At 52.2% G+C, this 16,328-nt stretch overlaps 2 protein-coding genes across 3 annotated transcripts; one reads left to right on the top strand and one right to left on the bottom strand.

The window, feature by feature from the left end:
- Window positions 1-554: 554 nt before the first annotated feature.
- Window positions 555-14,060, top strand: Ercc1 (ERCC excision repair 1, endonuclease non-catalytic subunit). 2 transcript variants are annotated; one of them, XM_020172930.2, is made up of 10 exons: window positions 555-696; window positions 1,146-1,257; window positions 2,234-2,449; window positions 7,073-7,176; window positions 7,965-8,064; window positions 9,180-9,256; window positions 12,016-12,115; window positions 13,128-13,199; window positions 13,366-13,434; window positions 13,957-14,060. In XM_020172930.2, exons 2-10 carry the CDS (start codon window positions 1,153-1,155, stop codon window positions 14,008-14,010), a joined length of 897 nt encoding a protein of 298 aa, XP_020028519.1. In that variant the 5' UTR covers window positions 555-696; window positions 1,146-1,152; the 3' UTR covers window positions 14,011-14,060. The 2 variants fall into 2 exon arrangements, with proteins under 2 accessions (XP_020028519.1, XP_073913736.1); XM_074057635.1 differs by lacking the exon at window positions 555-696 and adding an exon at window positions 707-840.
- Window positions 13,901-16,159, bottom strand: Polr1g (RNA polymerase I subunit G). Its single transcript, XM_020172929.2, has 3 exons — window positions 16,067-16,159; window positions 15,616-15,757; window positions 13,901-15,464 (listed from the first exon to the last, which is right to left on the bottom strand). Exons 1-3 carry the CDS (start codon window positions 16,086-16,088, stop codon window positions 14,441-14,443), a joined length of 1,188 nt encoding a protein of 395 aa, XP_020028518.1. The 5' UTR covers window positions 16,089-16,159; the 3' UTR covers window positions 13,901-14,440.
- Between the last annotated feature and the right edge of the window lie 169 nt (window positions 16,160-16,328).

Genomic DNA, 16,328 nt, shown 5'->3' with positions numbered 1-16,328 from the left:
GCTTCAGGAAATGACTAATCCTGTCATCAGCCAGGTCTGGTCTCCGGTGTCCCCTCCTCCAGGAAGCCCCTCGTGACTCCCAGGTTGGGCCAGGCGCTCCCTCCACCCGGGGCCACCGCCTGCTGGAGTGTCCCCTTCCAGCCCTGCCCACTCTGGGTGTCATTGTTTGGAAATCTGTCTGTCTTTCCTCTCCCACGACTGTAAACCCCCGGATGCCCACGCATGGCTGTCCTTGGTCACTACTGTGTCACTAGCAGCGTCCCGCACAGCGCGGGAAAGCCACAGAAGCTTGTAGGGAATGAATGAGCGAATGGGGACACAGGACAAGTACTCCAAAAAGCGGGGACCTAATTTGATCTCCCGCCGTGTCTTTCCCACTGAGCCCTAAGGGGGCCCCGAACACAGGAAGCGCCTCGATGGGGCTCTGGAATTGCACCGTTTGGCACTGGAGAGCCTCCGGCCGGTACTCCCAGCCTCTCTCCGCAGCCAACCTCCACGGTCCTCCAGGATCATAGAGAACAAGGAAGGAGGGCTCCTCTCTATGCGCTATCCTCGACTGGGGAGCAGCGAGGCGGGTCGAGGGCTAGAGCGGCCGGAAGTGTGAGAGCGAGGGGCCGCGCTGGGCGCGCTGGTGGTGGGCCGTCTCGAATCCCCGTGGTATTTTTTTTTTCCTTCGGGCGGGGAAGTGAGTAGTAGGTGAGTCCTGGCGGTGCTGGGACCCCCGATGTAGGACGGAGAGGGGCGGGAGGTGGAGACGGTGCATGGTGATTGGCAGCCGCAGTAGCCAATCACTGCAGTGACTGAGAAACAACCAAGATGAGGGGAAGGGAGGGCATCCAGGTGCGAGCCCTGGGGCCTGGCCAACGGCTGTCTGGGACCGTGGGGGCGGAGTGAATAGAACGCGAGACCTAGGAGGGGCGGAGCTAACTGGGGCGTGGACCACTAAGGGGCGGGGTCAGCCCAGGGGGCGTGACCATGGGGCATGCTGTTCAGAGCTTTGGGCGCTGGGTGGTGGGGGCTTGACTCCATGGAACTCGGGATTTTTGGGGCGCAGGGGATTCCTGGGAATAGGGGTACCTGCTGGGAGAATGGGAATGCATTCACCAATGCCTCACTACCTCCTACCACCCCATCTTCCCTCCTAGGCCCCTGATGGACCCTGAGAAAGGCGAAGAGGGGGTACCACAGCCTGCAGGGCCCCCCACGAGGAAGAAATTCATCATCCCGCTGGACGAAGATGAGGTCCCTCCTGCGGGGGTAGGACGAGAAGATGGGGGACCATTGGGTGGCGCTGGATGGGGGGAGACCGTTGGAAGGAAGGAGAGCCGGAAGAGGCCTTGTGGGCATTTTGTGGGCTAGAATTGAGGCCTGGGTCACCTTGGGAAATCAGCCCTTTGTCCGTACAAGCCTCAGTTTCCCCGTCTGTAAAATGTCATGGCACGGTGGTTGTAAGAAAGAGCAAACTGGCAGCTAGGGGCAGCCCCACAGTTTTATATGGCCAGTGCTCTGGTTTTTCAATACTGGATTCTGTGGCTGACACTTAAGAAATGGACGGGCACTGGGGGTTCATGCCTGTTATCATACATATTTGGGAGGCTGAGGTCAGGAGGATCACAGTTCAAAGCCAACCCAGGCTATGTGCTATGTAGTAAAAGAAAGGGGACAAAGGTCATGGGATATGATGAGGAGCCACCTTACTTAGGAAGGTCAAGGGAGCACCTTTCTGAGGAGGTGACATCTGGCAGAGACATAAAATTGGTGAGGGAGCAGGAGATGTCATGAGGACATTAGGGGGCATGGAAGTAACTGGTACAAAGGCCCTGTGGTCAGAGAGGGCCTGACAAATTTGAGGGCCATGAGAAGGCCAATGGAGCTGGAGCAGAGAACACAAAGGGGCCGTAGTAGAAGGCAGGGGGCAGGGGATGGATCTAGATGGTGACAACTTTGGCTTTTACTCTGAGGTAGGAGCAATCCTGGTGAGGTGGGGCATTCTGACTAAGTGGAGAACAGGCAGAGAGCTGGTGAGAAGGTGACTCTAGTGGTCCAAGGGACAGACAAAGATGACTAGGACCAGGATTGAGGCAGAGGAGGGGAGATGTGGCTGGATTCAGACTTGTGTTCCCAGTCCTTGGGGCTTTGCTTCTGAAAGGCACATGGGGAGGAGGGGCAGGGCTCTGAGGGGTTCACGTGCTCCCTGCCTGGGACCCCTACAACTCTCCCTTTCTCCTCACAGGCCAAGCCCCTATTCAGATCCACACGGAACCCACCGACCATGGCAACCTCTGCCCAGGCAGCCCCTCAGACCTATGCTGAGTATGCCGTCTCCCTGCCTTCAGGAGAGGCCGGGACCACTCGTCCTGCCAGCTCAGAACCCCTGGCAGGAGAGACCCTCAGCCAGGCCTTGAAACCAGGTGCAAAATCCAACAGTATCATTGTGAGCCCCCGGCAGGTGAGGAGGGAGAGATGGGGCTTTGGGGTCTTTGGGGGAGGCCCTGGTATAAAGATTACACTGTGGGCAGTAGAAGGAGGTATGAATTCTACCCACTTTCTTCTCAGAGTGCCATTCATTCATTCCTTCATCCGGCAATTACATGTGGGTTTGAGGGTGGTCCAATTCTTCTTGCTGTAGCTCTGATTATAGTTGTGCAGCTCTGTTTCTGTCCCCAACAAAAAAATCTATTGAACAAGGTCAGGTATGGTAGCTCATGTCTATAATCCTAGCTAAGCAGGAGGCAGAGGTTGGAAGATCTCAGTTTGAGTCCAGCCCAGGGCAAAAGTATAGGAGCCTATCTGAAAAACAGTCTAAAAGCAAAAGGGCTAGAGATGTGGCTCAAGTGATAGAGAGCTTGCCTAGCAAGCTCAAGGCTCTGGGTTCGATGCTAGTACCACAGAGAAACAAATCCACCTGTGGAATGCACACAGGCTTGAGTGTGAATCCCTGCTGTGCCGTGCAGTGGCTGTGTGATCGTGGGCAAGTGACTGAACCCATCTGTGTGTTTAAACAGGGATCTGTTTGTGTGCTTAGACCACAGGCACATTCAGACAGTACCAGATACTGTTCTGGGCTCTGGGGAGAGAGTGATGGAAAGGAAACTAGCAATGTCACTGCCACAGATGGAACCAGCATTGTAGGCAGGGACAGTGGCATTGTATGAAGGTCATATAGGACGCAGGCTTGTGAGAAGATGCTCAATACTGTCAGCCACACAGCAGTGCACATCAGAACCCCAGTGGGCCGGGCATGGGGGAGCACACCTATAATCCCAGCTACTTCGGAAGCAGAGGTAGGAGGATCATGAGTTCCAGACCACTCAAGGCAAACTTTCTGAGATGCCATCTCACAAACAAAATACAGTTGGGCTTGGTGGCTCACAGCCATAATCCTAGCTAATCAGGAGGTAGAGAATATTTCAGTTCATGGCCAGCAAAATAGTTTGTGAGACCCTATCTCAAAAAATCCCAACACAAAAAATGGCTGGTGGAGCAGCTCAAGTGGTAGAGCACCTGACTAGCAAGTGTGAGGCCCTCAGTTCAAATCCCAGTACTGCTGCAAAAAAATTTTTAAAAATTAATTCCCACATCTTGCACAAAAAATTAAACAATGTAATGTAAGTATTCATATTGTAAAAAGTGGAAGTCGTGAGTACTATAGTATAATATAACAGGCCAAGCTGTCTTTGAACTTTTTTTTTTAAAAGCTTGTTTTTTTTGGGGGGTGGGGTTTGAACTCTGGGCCTTCACCTTGAGCCACTTCACCAGCCCTTTTTGGTGATGGGTTTTTCAAGATACAGTCTCAGGAACTATTTCCCCAGGCTGGCTTTGAACCGTGATCCTCCTGATCTCTGCCTCCTGAGTAGCTAGGATGACTGGTGTGAGCCACCAGTGCCTGGTTCGTCCTCAAACTTTCAAACTCCTGGGTGTAAGCAGTCCTCCTGCCTCACCCTTCTCAGAGGCTGGGATTATAGGCATGAAACACCATGCCTGGCTCTTTACCTGTTTTTCAGAATGCGTCATCATTGCACACGCCAGCACTCTGCGAGGGTTCCAGTCTTGTATCTCCTTAGCATTTGTCGCTGGCTTTTCACTTTAGATATTCTGGTGGCCATGAACAAAATAATCCTTTCAAAATTAAATTTGGTCGTTGAAACTATTCTAAGAATGGGGGATGGGATAAAGGAGAGTGATGGAGGGGGTGAATTTAGCTAAGATATAATGTAAGCACTTTTGCAAATGTCACAATGTACCCCCAGTGCAACAATAATATAAGAATAAAAATTTTTTAAATTAACTTTGGTGAGTTGCAGGTGTGGCTAAGTAAGTCACATCAGCCCCTATCCCCACCACCACCCCTCGCCAAAAAAAAATTAAACTTTTATCTTAGGAAGAAAAAAGAAAAAAAGAAGACAGAAAAAAAAGAAAAAGAAAAAAAATAAATAAAAACAAAAGTTAGATCCTGCCCTTCCTTTAATCAGTAACCTTCCATGGCTCCCAGGTACCTCAGGCCAGATGTCCCAGGGCCTTATGGGACTCGACCCCCAAACCCTCTTGCTTCTCCAGCTCCTCTGAGCACCCCAGCTATGACAGCACGTTCCACCTTGGATTAGAACCCAGTTCTTCCTCACTTAGAAGTTGCATGTTCATCTTGACATTAATTTTGAAGGATATGAAAAACCTGTGTTTTCCCTTCTACTGTCGCTTACCACTCAACATGTCACTTCAGACACCAGGTATTCTGCAGACCCCAGTCCAGTGCCCTGTAATCTACTCAGTTTTGTCCCTGCTACTGGGAAATAGCATCAGAGCCCACAGGTGGGCTCAGTCCCCAAACCTGCTCCCTACCTGCCCTGGCTTATGGATGGGGGTTCCATGACCCCCGCCTCAGGTTCAGTTAATTTACCAGAGTAGCTCACAGAGCACAGGGAACTCAGAGAAACACTTTCGTTTACTGGTTTGTTTTTATTTTATTTTTTTATATCTTGGCGGTGCCAGGGCCTCATACCTGCTAGGCAAGTGCTCTGCTACCTGAGTGACACCCCAGCCCTGTTCACTGGTTTATTTATTTACTTATTTTCTTTGGTGGGACTAGGGTTTCAACTCAGAGCCTTTCACTTGCAAAGCAGGTGTTCTATCACTTGAGCCACTCCTCCAGTCCATTTTGCTTTGGTTATTTTGGAGATGGTTACCCCATCATGGCCTCCAACCTCGATCTTCCTGATCTCAGCCTCCCAAGTAGCTAGGATTACAGGTGTGATCTGCCAGGTGTGCAGCCTCACTGGTTTATTAATAAGGACTATAATAAGTGAGGCAGAGGAGGGGACACAGATGTGCAGGTGCAGAGGGCAGGGTGCATGGGAAGAGGCGTGGCACTTCCGGCGCCTTCTGGGCCACGGCCTCCAGGATCCTCCACGTGTCTGCTTGTGGCGAAGCTCTCTGAACTCTGTCCTTTAGCCAAGTTTATGGAGGCCTCATTACATAGGCACGGTTGATGACTTCATGGCCATTGGTGATGACTCAGCGTTGAGCCCAGTTGTCCCCAGAGATGGGGGAAGGGGCTGAAAGTCCCCATCTTCTAATACAGTGGTTCGTTCTCTTGGGTACCAGGCACCCGCATTGAGAGGCCACTCAGGAGCCCTCAAGAGTCACCTCATAATCCAACTGGTGGAGTGGCTCGAGTGGGAAAGCACTTGCCTAGTAAGTGTGAGGTCTTGAGTTCAAATCCCAGTACTGAAAAAAGAATAACAGTCAAGGCAAAAGGGAAATTAAAAAAAGAAGTCACCTCATAGCTGAATGAGGTGGCTCACGCCTGTAATCCTGGCTGCTCAGGAGGCAGGGATTGAAAGCAAAAAGAGCTGCGGGTGTGGCTCAAGTGGTACAGCACCTGTCTGGCAAGTGCAAGAACCTGAGTTCAAATTCCAGTGCCAAAAAAAAACCAGCTCCTGTCCCAGGGAATTCCAAAGGCCTTAGGAAGCCTGTGTCAGATGGTATCTGTCGCTCAGGAAATTCTGAAGGTTCTTGGGAGCTGCGTCAGGAATTGGGATCAAAGACCAAATGTCAGAACAAAAGGTTCTCCTGGTGTTCTGTTTACCAGGGTTTCAGAGAGTTTTTAGTTGTTGTTTTGTTTTGTATTTTGAGACAGGGTCTCACTATCTCACTATGTAGCCCAGGCTGGCCTCAAACCGGTGATTCTCCTGCCTCAGCCTCCCAAGGGGTGGGATTACAGGTATGAACCGCCAGGCTGGGTGAGATCTGTGTTTTGAATAGAGGGAGAGACTGAATATATATGTCTTACTGTATTACGGTATTGTAATATTTGTAGATCTTGGTCCGTCTTGGTCACTGCTTTATCCCCAGCACTCAGACACACAGTAGGTCCTTAATGCAGGTTCACTGATTAGAGCTTGACTTGCCCAAAGACTTTTTTTTTTTTGCCCCAAAATTTTAAGTTTTAGGTTATAGAGTATATTCTGGATAGAGCACAACCCAGGGAATTGGGAGAGAATGGCCTTTGAGCAGGGCCAGCCTGAAGAGGATCACAAGCCACCAGTGGGCTTCCTCCTGAGGGTACTGGGGAACCATAGCAGGTCTTAGAGCAGGGATGGGGCAGGTTTGTTCTTAAGAAGATTCCTCTGGCTGTCATCTGCAGGGTGGGCAAGGGGCAGCATATTGGCAGCCTGGGCCATGGTGAGGCAGTTTAAAAGGAGACATCTGTGAGGGATATTAGTGTCACTTGAGATGCTAGGGAGAGAAGGGTGCAGGTCAAGCATGGGTCTCTAGCCAGGATGATGTTGAGGTTAGCTTGGATACAGTCTGTGTGGGGGGCGGGATACATCAGATCACAGGAACAAGTGATTCAGGCTGGAGGTGAGCAGGGATGGGGGGGCAGCTAGGTGAGAGCATCTGGAACATTCCAGAGGAGGAGCAGGTATAGGCAGAGGAGAGATGCTGGAAAAGACCCAGGCACTGGGGGAGAGGTGGAGGGCAGGGGGTGGTGGGGAGAGGTAGGGGGGAGCCAGGGCCTCCCCATGGTCCCAGGCTCATTCCCGTGACTGATCCTGCTCGCTTCTGTCCCCAGAGGGGCAACCCAGTGCTGAAGTTCGTGCGCAATGTACCCTGGGAATTTGGCGATGTGATCCCTGACTACGTGCTGGGCCAAAGCACCTGTGCCCTCTTCCTCAGGTGAGCGCTCGGGGAGGGCGCCAGGGGCCCGCAGGCCTTCCGCCACTCTAGACCTCTCCACGGGAGGCCTCTGGGCTGAGTCTCATGGGTTCTGGGCAAGGTGCCACTCTGGGTTGGAGGATGGGACCCTGGTCTGGAGGTACCCAGAGCACCAAGAGTTGGGCCTGGACCCATGGGTCTGAGGGAGGAGATGGGGTCACCAGTGTCCCTGACATTGCTGAGCATCAAGAACAATAGGAAGTGTCTAATCTCACTCTAGCTCTGTACCTCGGGGGTGTCTGCAGTCAGGCCAGAGGAAGTGACACTTCCAGGTCCCCAGTCCCCTGGTGACACAGCCTATCCCCCTTTGTTTTCTTTGCTTTTTTGGTATTGGGGTTTGAACTCAGGGCCTCACGCTTGCTAGGAAAGGGTCCTACCATGTGAGCCGCTCTGCAGCCCCCATGTTCCTTTCTGCCAGCATCCACTGGGGCCAAAGGAACAGAGGGCTGGGGCTGGTTCCCGCCATTCACTGACCCCCTGTGGTCCACCCGCTCTAGTACCCCGGCTCCTGCTCCCCTGAGGCCCAAGCCTCTACCCTCCTCAGTGAGGAAGCGGGGTGTCCACCATGCTGGAGCAGCAGGCAGCCCCTGCTGCCCCCCTTGATCTTGGGCAAGTTGCTTAACCTTTCTGGGCCTCCGGTAAGGCTGTAGGTCTCAGACACATGACTAGTTGCAGTAAGGATACAGAAGGGCTTTTGGGGTCTCCAGGACATGAAGACCCCTATTCACCAACTCCCCTACCTCCACCAGCCTCCGCTACCACAACCTCCACCCCGATTACATCCACCAGCGGCTGCAGAGCCTGGGGAAGAACTTTGCGCTGCGCGTCCTGTTGGTGCAGGTGGACGTGGTAAGCAGCTCGCGCCTCAGCTGGCCTCGTCATTCCCATCTGTGAAATGGGTAGTGTGGAGCCTCACGGTCATGAAGTGGACCACTGAACCTCTTCCAGGAAGAGATCCTTTACCAGTCACCAGTGGCTCACGCCTGTGATCCTAGCTACTTGGGAGGCTGAGATCGGGAGGATCGTGGTTCAAGGCTAGCCCAGGCAAATAGTTTGTGAGACCCTATCTTGAAGATAACCAGAGCTAAATGGACTGGAGGTGTGGCTCAAGTGGTAGAGCACCTGCTTTGCAAGTGTGAGGCCCTGAGTTCAAACCCCAGTCCCTCCAAAAAAAATCAAAATGTCCCTGCCAGATCCAAGCCGCCTTCTCTCCTATCTGGGTCCCTGTCCCTGCCTCCTTACTGGTCTCATCACCTCCAGTGTTGTTCCTTCCAAAAATGTCTCCAAGAGCATAGATCTGATGTCACCTTCCCCTGCTCAAAATGCTTCCATGACTCCCTAGCACCCCAGGAGTAAATTCTCCTTCTCTCCATGACCCATGAAGCTGTTTTACTCGGCATCCTCAGCATTCCAGGGTCATCTCTAAGTTTTCTTTTCTTCCTTTTGTTCTTTTTGGAGACAGGGTCCTGTAATGCAGCCAAGGGTGGTTGGAACTCATGAACCTCCTGCCTCTGCCCTCTGAGTGCTGGGACTACAGGCATGCCCCACTATGCCTGGACTGCCTTTCAGTCACTGTCCTCCATCCCATATGGAGTAATGTGCAGTTCCTCACACCCTTCCCCTGCTATGCATTGCGTGTGCTGTTCTCTAGGTCTGGGATTTCCTGTTCTGCCATCCTTTGCTTCCTTCTCTCCTCATCCTCCTCTAGGAAGTCCTCTCTGATCCCCCCAGGCAGGCCAAGGCTCACCCATCCCAGTCCTGACCCCTCTAGGTCATCACAGTATGGGGATGGGCCAGGCTGTGTGCACAGGAGGACAGAGCCAGGGCTGTCTTAGTCACTGTCAGGTCCTGGCAGTGCCCACCACAGGCTGGGCACCCAGTAGGAGCTGACTGAAAGGCTCCTGGCACCCTGTTACCGTGTTTTCAGTCTTCCTCTGATTCTGATTAATTTTCATCCCTTCCAGAAAGATCCTCAGCAGGCCCTCAAGGAGCTGGCTAAGATGTGCATCCTGGCTGACTGCACACTGGTCCTCGCCTGGAGGTGAGATCACCACCCATCCCCTTACCCTCCCTGCTCATTCTTCCCTTCTCCATCTGTGAGCTTCCGTGTGAATCTGGCCCAGGCTCTGTCCCTCCATGGCCTCAGTGTCCTCATCTGAAAAATGGGCTTTTCATAGCTTTCTTTTTTTTTTTTTTGGTGGGACCAGGATTTAAACTCAGGGCTTCATGCTTGCAAAGCGGGAGCTCTACCACTTAAGCCACACCTCCAGTCCACTTTGTTGTGGTTATTTTGGGGATGGGGTCTCCCAAACTGTTTACCTAGACTAGCCTCAAACCATGATCCTCTCGATCTCAGCCTCTCAAGTAGCCAGGATTACAGGTGTGTGTCACCTGTGCCCAGCTTCATACCCTTCTTGTAGGGTTGGAGGCACAAAAGCATGTGACAAATCACGTTCTTAGGACTGTGCTATTCCTGAATTAGACATCAAAGCTGACTGAAGAATTAATCCCACACGAGGCTTCTTTTTTTCCTTTGGTGGCACTGGGGTTTGAACTTAGGTGTCACACTTGCTAGGCAGGCACTCTACTGCTTGAGCCACGCCCCAACCCAATCTCTAGGCTTCTAAAGACCACTGAAGTTAACTGTCCATTTGGGAAGACAAAAAAAGCCATTACTTCTTCACCCTATAAACAGAATTCAACTCTGATGAATTAATAGCCTTAACCCTAAAAACAAAGCAAGACAAGCCAAGTGTAGTGACTCACAACTGTAATCCTAGCTACTTTGGGTGCAGAGATTGGCAGGATCTTGGTTTGAGGCCAGTCCAGGCAAAAAGTTTGAGAGAGCCCATCTCAATCAATAAAAGCTGGGTGTTGTGTGGCACACCTGTCATTCCAGCTGCACAGGAAGACTAGACAGGAGGATCTCTGTCCAGGCCTGCCCGGGCATAACTGTGAGACCCTATATGAAAACAGCTAAAGTAAAAAGGGATATGGACATAGCTCAAGTGGTCAGGCATCTGCCTACCAAGTGCAACGAGTTCAAACCCCAGAACTACCAGAAAAAGTGTCTTAAGAAATCCTATAGGATATTTTTTATAATCCTGGAGTATGAAAAATCTTCCAAAGTGAGACAAAAACCCCAGAAGCCAAAAAGGAAAAGTTTGGATGAACCAATAAACTTAAAAAAAAAAAAATTTAAACTTGTGAAGCCAAGTGGTGGTTCATGGCTATAATCCCAGCAGTCGGAGGGTGCTGAAGCAGGAGGACCACAGATGAAAGCCAACCTGGGCTGAATAGTGAGACCCTGTCTCAAACAAAGAAACAAAAAATAACACCAAAAAAACACCAAAAAATTAAACTTCTAAGTGCTAACAGGTACCATAAATAAAGTTCAAAGACAAGTGACAAACTAAGAAATACTTGCTATCTATCTATCTACCTATCTACCTACCTATCTATCTATCTATCTATCTATAGCCGGGGGCACCGGTGGCTCACACCTGTAATCACAGCTACTCAGAAGGCAGAGATCAGGAGAATTGTGGTTGGAAGCCAGCCCTGGGCAAATAGTTCAAGACCCTATCTTGAAAAAAAAAAAAATCACAAAAAAGAGCTAGTGGAGTGGCTCAAGGTATAGGCCCTGAGTTCAAAGCTCCAGTACCACAAAAAAAAAAAAAAAAATTTAAGGATCACTGGAGTCCAGAAGTCTCAGGCCAACTGGAAAATCATTTAAAGATGACATCTCAAAAACAAACAGGGCAGGGAATAGTGGCTCACATCTGTAATCCTAGCTACTTGAGGCTGAGATCAGGAGGATCATGGTTCGAGGCTAGCCCTGGCAAATACTTCATGAGACCCCCCATCTCCAAAATAACCAGAGCAAAATGGACTGGAGGCATGGCTCAAGTAATTGAACACCTGCTTAGCAAGCACAAGGCCCTGAGTTCAAACCCCAGTCCCACCAAAAAAACAAACAAGACCACTTTTAGCAGCCCCATTTTTCTGGAGGTGGGAAGATGACCGTTTCTGGAGGTCATCTTACTGTAAGTTTTCCTCCCTCTCAAATGCAGCCCCTGGGCTGGGTGTGTAGCTCAGTGATAGAGCACTTACCTAGCATGCACAAAGTCCTGGGTTCAAATCTCCAGCACAACAAAGAAATGCAGCACTAACATTTGTTGCCCTCCCTTTCAAAATAGCTAGCTTTTTGAAAAAAAAATCTTTCCTCCTTTATTTATTTACTTGGTGGACTTGGGGTTTGAACTCCGGTGCTTGTGCTTGGTAGGTAGGTGCTCTACCAATTGAGCCACTCCCCCGGCCACAGCTAGCATTACTTAACAGGCTTCTATGAATTCAACTCTGATCACTGACAGAACACTGACCCATTTAATCCTCACAGCTCTCCCACCACCTGCTTTGCAGATGAGGAACCAGGCCCACCAAGATGCAGTCACTAGCCTAGTGTCTCCCAGGCAGAAAGTAGGGCCTGACCCCAAGCGATCAAGCCCCCAAGATCTAGCCCTAAACCAGAAAAGGAATGTCAGGGTGGTGTGGTGGCACACGCCCATAATCCCAGCATTGGGGAGGCTGAGGCAGGAGGATCAAGGATTCAAGGCCAGCCTAAACTACACAGCAAGATCCTGTTTCGAAGAAAAAAGTGTCAAGAAGTGGAGTGGAGGGCTGGGAATGTTCATGTTTCTCTAAGTTGGAGTTTGGAGTTGAGTCTGGATGAACTAAAATCTAGAACATGCTAGATCTGTCACCTAACTAGCCACTGTCCTGTCACCCCTGTCACCCCAGCCCCGAGGAAGCCGGGCGGTACCTGGAGACCTACAAGGCCTATGAGCAAAAGCCGGCTGACCTCCTGATGGAGAAGCTGGAGCAGGACTTCCTGTCCAGGGTGAGGCCACAACCCTCCCTCCTGTCCTCCTACCCGTAGGACTTGTTGGGACACTTTTGCTTCTTTTTTTTTTTCTCCCATTTTCTCTTGGGACACTTTTATTATAGTTTTTAAGCTTAAGGCTATTAATTCATCAGGGCTTCATTCTGTATGGTGTGAGAAAGGGATATCTTTTTCCCCCAAACATGAGTCACTTTATTTTTTGCAGTACTGGGGTTTGAACTCAGGGCCACCCACGCTTGCTAGGCAAGTGCTCTACCATTTGAGCAAAGCTCACCCTGCCCTTTCCACCTACTGGCAGCTGATAGGTCTCCTAAGTGCAAACCTGACCCTGCCCTCCAGGCTCCAATCTTTCCCGGGGCTCCCCAGTGCTCTCAGGGAAGTCCAGCCTCTCCCCATGTGTACGATGGCCTGTGCTTATCCTGAGCCTACCCAACCCCTCTGAGCATTGACCATTTTATTTCCACTGCCTCTGTCCATCTGTCACCTTCCAGCTGTGGTGCCCCCTCCTCCGGGAAGACTTCTCTGATCCCCAGGTCAGGTGAAATATCCCTTGTGGACTTTCCCATTCTAGCTTTGTCCATGTTGGTCATCACTGTCTAGAATTATCTGTCTCCCCAATGGACTGTGGTCATACGGGGACAGGACTGGGACTGTCTTGTGTTCCCGGCACTGTTCAGCACTCAGAGCGTTTACTGTATGACTTGCCGACCCTGGGCTCGAATGAAGGACCCTGCCATTATAGATGCCCTGGGAGTTCTCCTGTGGGGTGACACAGCAGAAGACCCACTAGACAGTCAGGGCCTCATGTCTACAGTAGCATCACCTCCAAGGAAGGTTCTGGAACCCCATCTCCTGAGGGAGGCAGTGAAGTCACTCATTCCACGCCACACAGCCAGGAACCAGCAGGGCTAGGACTTGACCCTAAGCAGCCAGCAATGGTCCGGTGCTGCCTTCCTGGGCTGTTACTGGTCCTTCTCTTCTGAACACATCCTTTCTCCTCCTGTTCCAGGCCACTGAGTGTCTGACCACGGTGAAGTCAGTCAACAAAACGGACAGCCAGACCCTCCTGGCTACTTTTGGAGTAAGGACGCCATGCCCTATCCTGTCCTGCCTGGCATTTCTTCCTCATGTTTTCTAAGCCCCCCACAGCTCCCACCCCCTTGCAGGAACACCTTAGGTCCCTCCCTGGCTGGGAAAAGGGGAGTTTCACGCACACCTTCCCTGACCCCTGCTTCCTCTTCCTTCAGTCTCTGGAACAGCTCATGGGCGCATCTCGGGAAGACCTGGCCTTGTGTCCCGGCCTGGGCCCCCAGAAGGTAAGAGCTCTGGGTGAAGAGTGGGCCCCAAGTCAGCAGGGGCTCCCACCCCTAAGTTTTAAGGCTTTGGAAATCCACTTACGTGTCTCTTTCTCTCTGTTTGTAGTACCGGGGACTTGAACCCAGGGCTTCCCGAATGCTAGCCGAGGCTCTTACCAATAAGCCAAGCCCCCAATTTTGTCTTAATTTTTTTTGAGACAGGATCACACTAACTTTGACCAGACCGGCTTCAAATTCACAATTCTCTTGCCTCTGCCTCCTGGGTGGCTGGGATTAGAGGCGGGTACTGGCACACCTGGCTTACATTTCCCTCTCTTTCTTACACATGGAGAAACAGGCCCAAGAGGACAGGGGCAGCCCAACCTCAGAGGAGCAGGCTAGGGTGGAGTCACACTGGCTACATCTCGCTCCCAGACCACAGTGCCTCTCCAAGCTGGGAGAGAAAAAGCCAAAAAGCCACTACAGATTTAGTAAACAAAGGGCTGCTTTAATGACAACACTTCATTTCTCTCCTCGCCCCAGGCCCGCAGGCTCTTTGATGTCCTACATGAGCCCTTCCTGAAAGTGCCCCGGTGACCTTGGCTGTTGAAGAGACCCTGGTGTCATAATAAAGCATTTTCCAGGTGCGGGCTCCTGCTAAGTGTGCTTATGGGGAGGTTGCTGGCTGGAGAGGGGTTTGCCTCTGCGCTCGCCTTCTGATGGCCAACTCAGGCTTTTTGAGTGCCTCAGTTTCCCCAGAGAGGCTACACAAGATCCTGCTGTGGCTTCTTCTCCAGATCTAGAAGTAGCTTTAGGGTCTTCTGGGGCACCATCTCTGAACTCACTTTTCTGACCCCCTTTCTCTTCTTGGTGGATCCTGGAGCTGCCCTGGCCTCAGGCTGCAGTCTCTCTTGGTGGGTCTGGCATCTCAGTCCTGGGTTGTCATTTTGTGCCTCTCTCCTTGGAGGATGCTAGAGTCCCTAAAGTTCAAGGTCACTTGGCAGCTCAGGCTCCACTGCTGCTGGCCTCACATCTGCCACTTTTCTTTCTTTTTCTTCTTCTTCCTGGGGGACAGAGTGGCCTCAGCTAGAGGCTCCACTTCATCCAGGAATCCAGTCTCCACTTCTACCCCACCGAGTGCTGGCAGCCCCATCTCTGGCTCCATTGCCTCAGTTCCCAGCTCCATCATCACACTTTCCTTCTTTTTTTTCTTTACCTTCTTTATGGGGGACAGAGGGGTGGCTTCCTCCTGTGTTTCCACCTTCACCTGCGGCTCACAGTCAACTATGGTTCCCTCCACTGGCCCTGTCACTTCGGCCCTCTTCTGCCTCTTTCTCTTCTTGGTGGGTGACAGGACTGTCTCTTCAGGAGGCTGGGTTTTAACAAGTTCTGCCTCCAATGGGTTTTCTCCTTGCTCCTGCACCCCCACTTCTGACTGTATGATTTCTGCCCCTTTGGTCTTCTTCTTCTTCTTTGTGGGGGACTGGACCAGGGCTCCCACAGGCTCCATCACCTCAGCCACAGGCTCCAACACCTCGGGTTCATCCACCTGCTGCTTTTTCTTTTTCTTCTTCTTCCTCTCCACATCCATTTCTGGGGCCCTCCAGGCTGTGTCCATCTCCGGGATCCCATGCCCATTCACTGTCTCCTGAGTGCCTGAGGCCTCTGCCACCTGCCTCTTCTTTCTCTTCTTCTTTGAGGTGGGTGACTTGAGTGCCAAGGATGAACCAGGCCCGGTGACAGGTGGACTGCCTCCAAAGGCACAGAACCGAGGCCTCAGGCCAGGGGGGATCTGGGGTGGGGAACTTGCTGGAATGGGCTGTAGAGGGGACCCTTGCAGGGATTCTTGGGGACCCTCAATGATCCTTAGGCTGCCGTGGGGGGCTGGAGCACAGGTGAGTCCACCTCCTGCCACTATGGAGGGAGCTAGCAAGGTGGCTTCTCCAGCCTGGGGGACGCTGCTGCTGAGGACCTGGTAGCGGTGCCGCTTGCCATCTACCTTCCCCTTCACAATCCTGGCGCCAGAGAGAGGCACACGCTGCCCGTCGAGGCTGAAAGGAGAAAGAGGGAGGGCAGAAACTTGGTCAGACCCTTTTAGGGGTACAGGAGCTAAAAGCAGCATTTTGGGGTTGTGCAGAACTGTCCCCCTAAAATTCTCCCCAGTTGAGCCTCAGAGGGACAAGTAGCAATGGGACCACTCACCAGGCTGGGGCAAAGTCTGCAGGGGCCTGGATAAGCCACAGCTCCGTATCTGGACCGGTCAGCGCCTCCAACGACAAACGAGGGGACTCCGAGGCTGGGGGCATCGCAGTGAAGTTGGGGGGACAAGAGAACCGAGAGGGACCTGGGGGAAAAGGCGAAAACAGGGTCTGTCGACACATCCAATCCTGCAGGGCGCCTATCGGTCCGTTGGGCCCGTACCCTGGTGTCGCATCTACCCACCCGTTCTCAAGAGGCGTCCCCATCTCCACCCGAGGGGTCCCTTCTCTTCACCGGTTGCCCCCTATCCAAACTCCCGCCCCGCGGTGGGGAGACACACTCTCTCTTCCCGCCCCCACTCTGGGGATGCCCTTTCCCCAACCCCAGGCATTTTCTGGCCACCCGTTCTCCTCCCCCGGCCCTCCCTCGGCACCCCATCCCCGTGCCGGCTCACCCGGGGCCTGGATCCCCTCCATCCCGAGACCCCCCACAGCGCGCAGTCCCAGCAGCCAGACCAGCTCTGACCCGTTGCGGACCACGTGGACCCACGGGGGCAGGGCCTCATCCGGAAGCGCCCATGTGTCAAGGGACCGCAGGGGTGTTGCTTGGTGTCTGCTCACATTCCTGGCAGAACTGAGGGAAATTTCCAGATCTGCAGAGCAGGAAACCAAAGAACAAGGCTTTTATCAAAAAGTCTTCTCCAGAAAGAAACTGAT

Source organism: Castor canadensis, chromosome 16 (genome assembly GCF_047511655.1).
Source record: "Castor canadensis chromosome 16, mCasCan1.hap1v2, whole genome shotgun sequence".
Lineage (NCBI taxonomy): Eukaryota > Metazoa > Chordata > Mammalia > Rodentia > Castoridae > Castor > Castor canadensis.
This window is presented reverse-complemented; position numbering and strand designations above follow the sequence as displayed.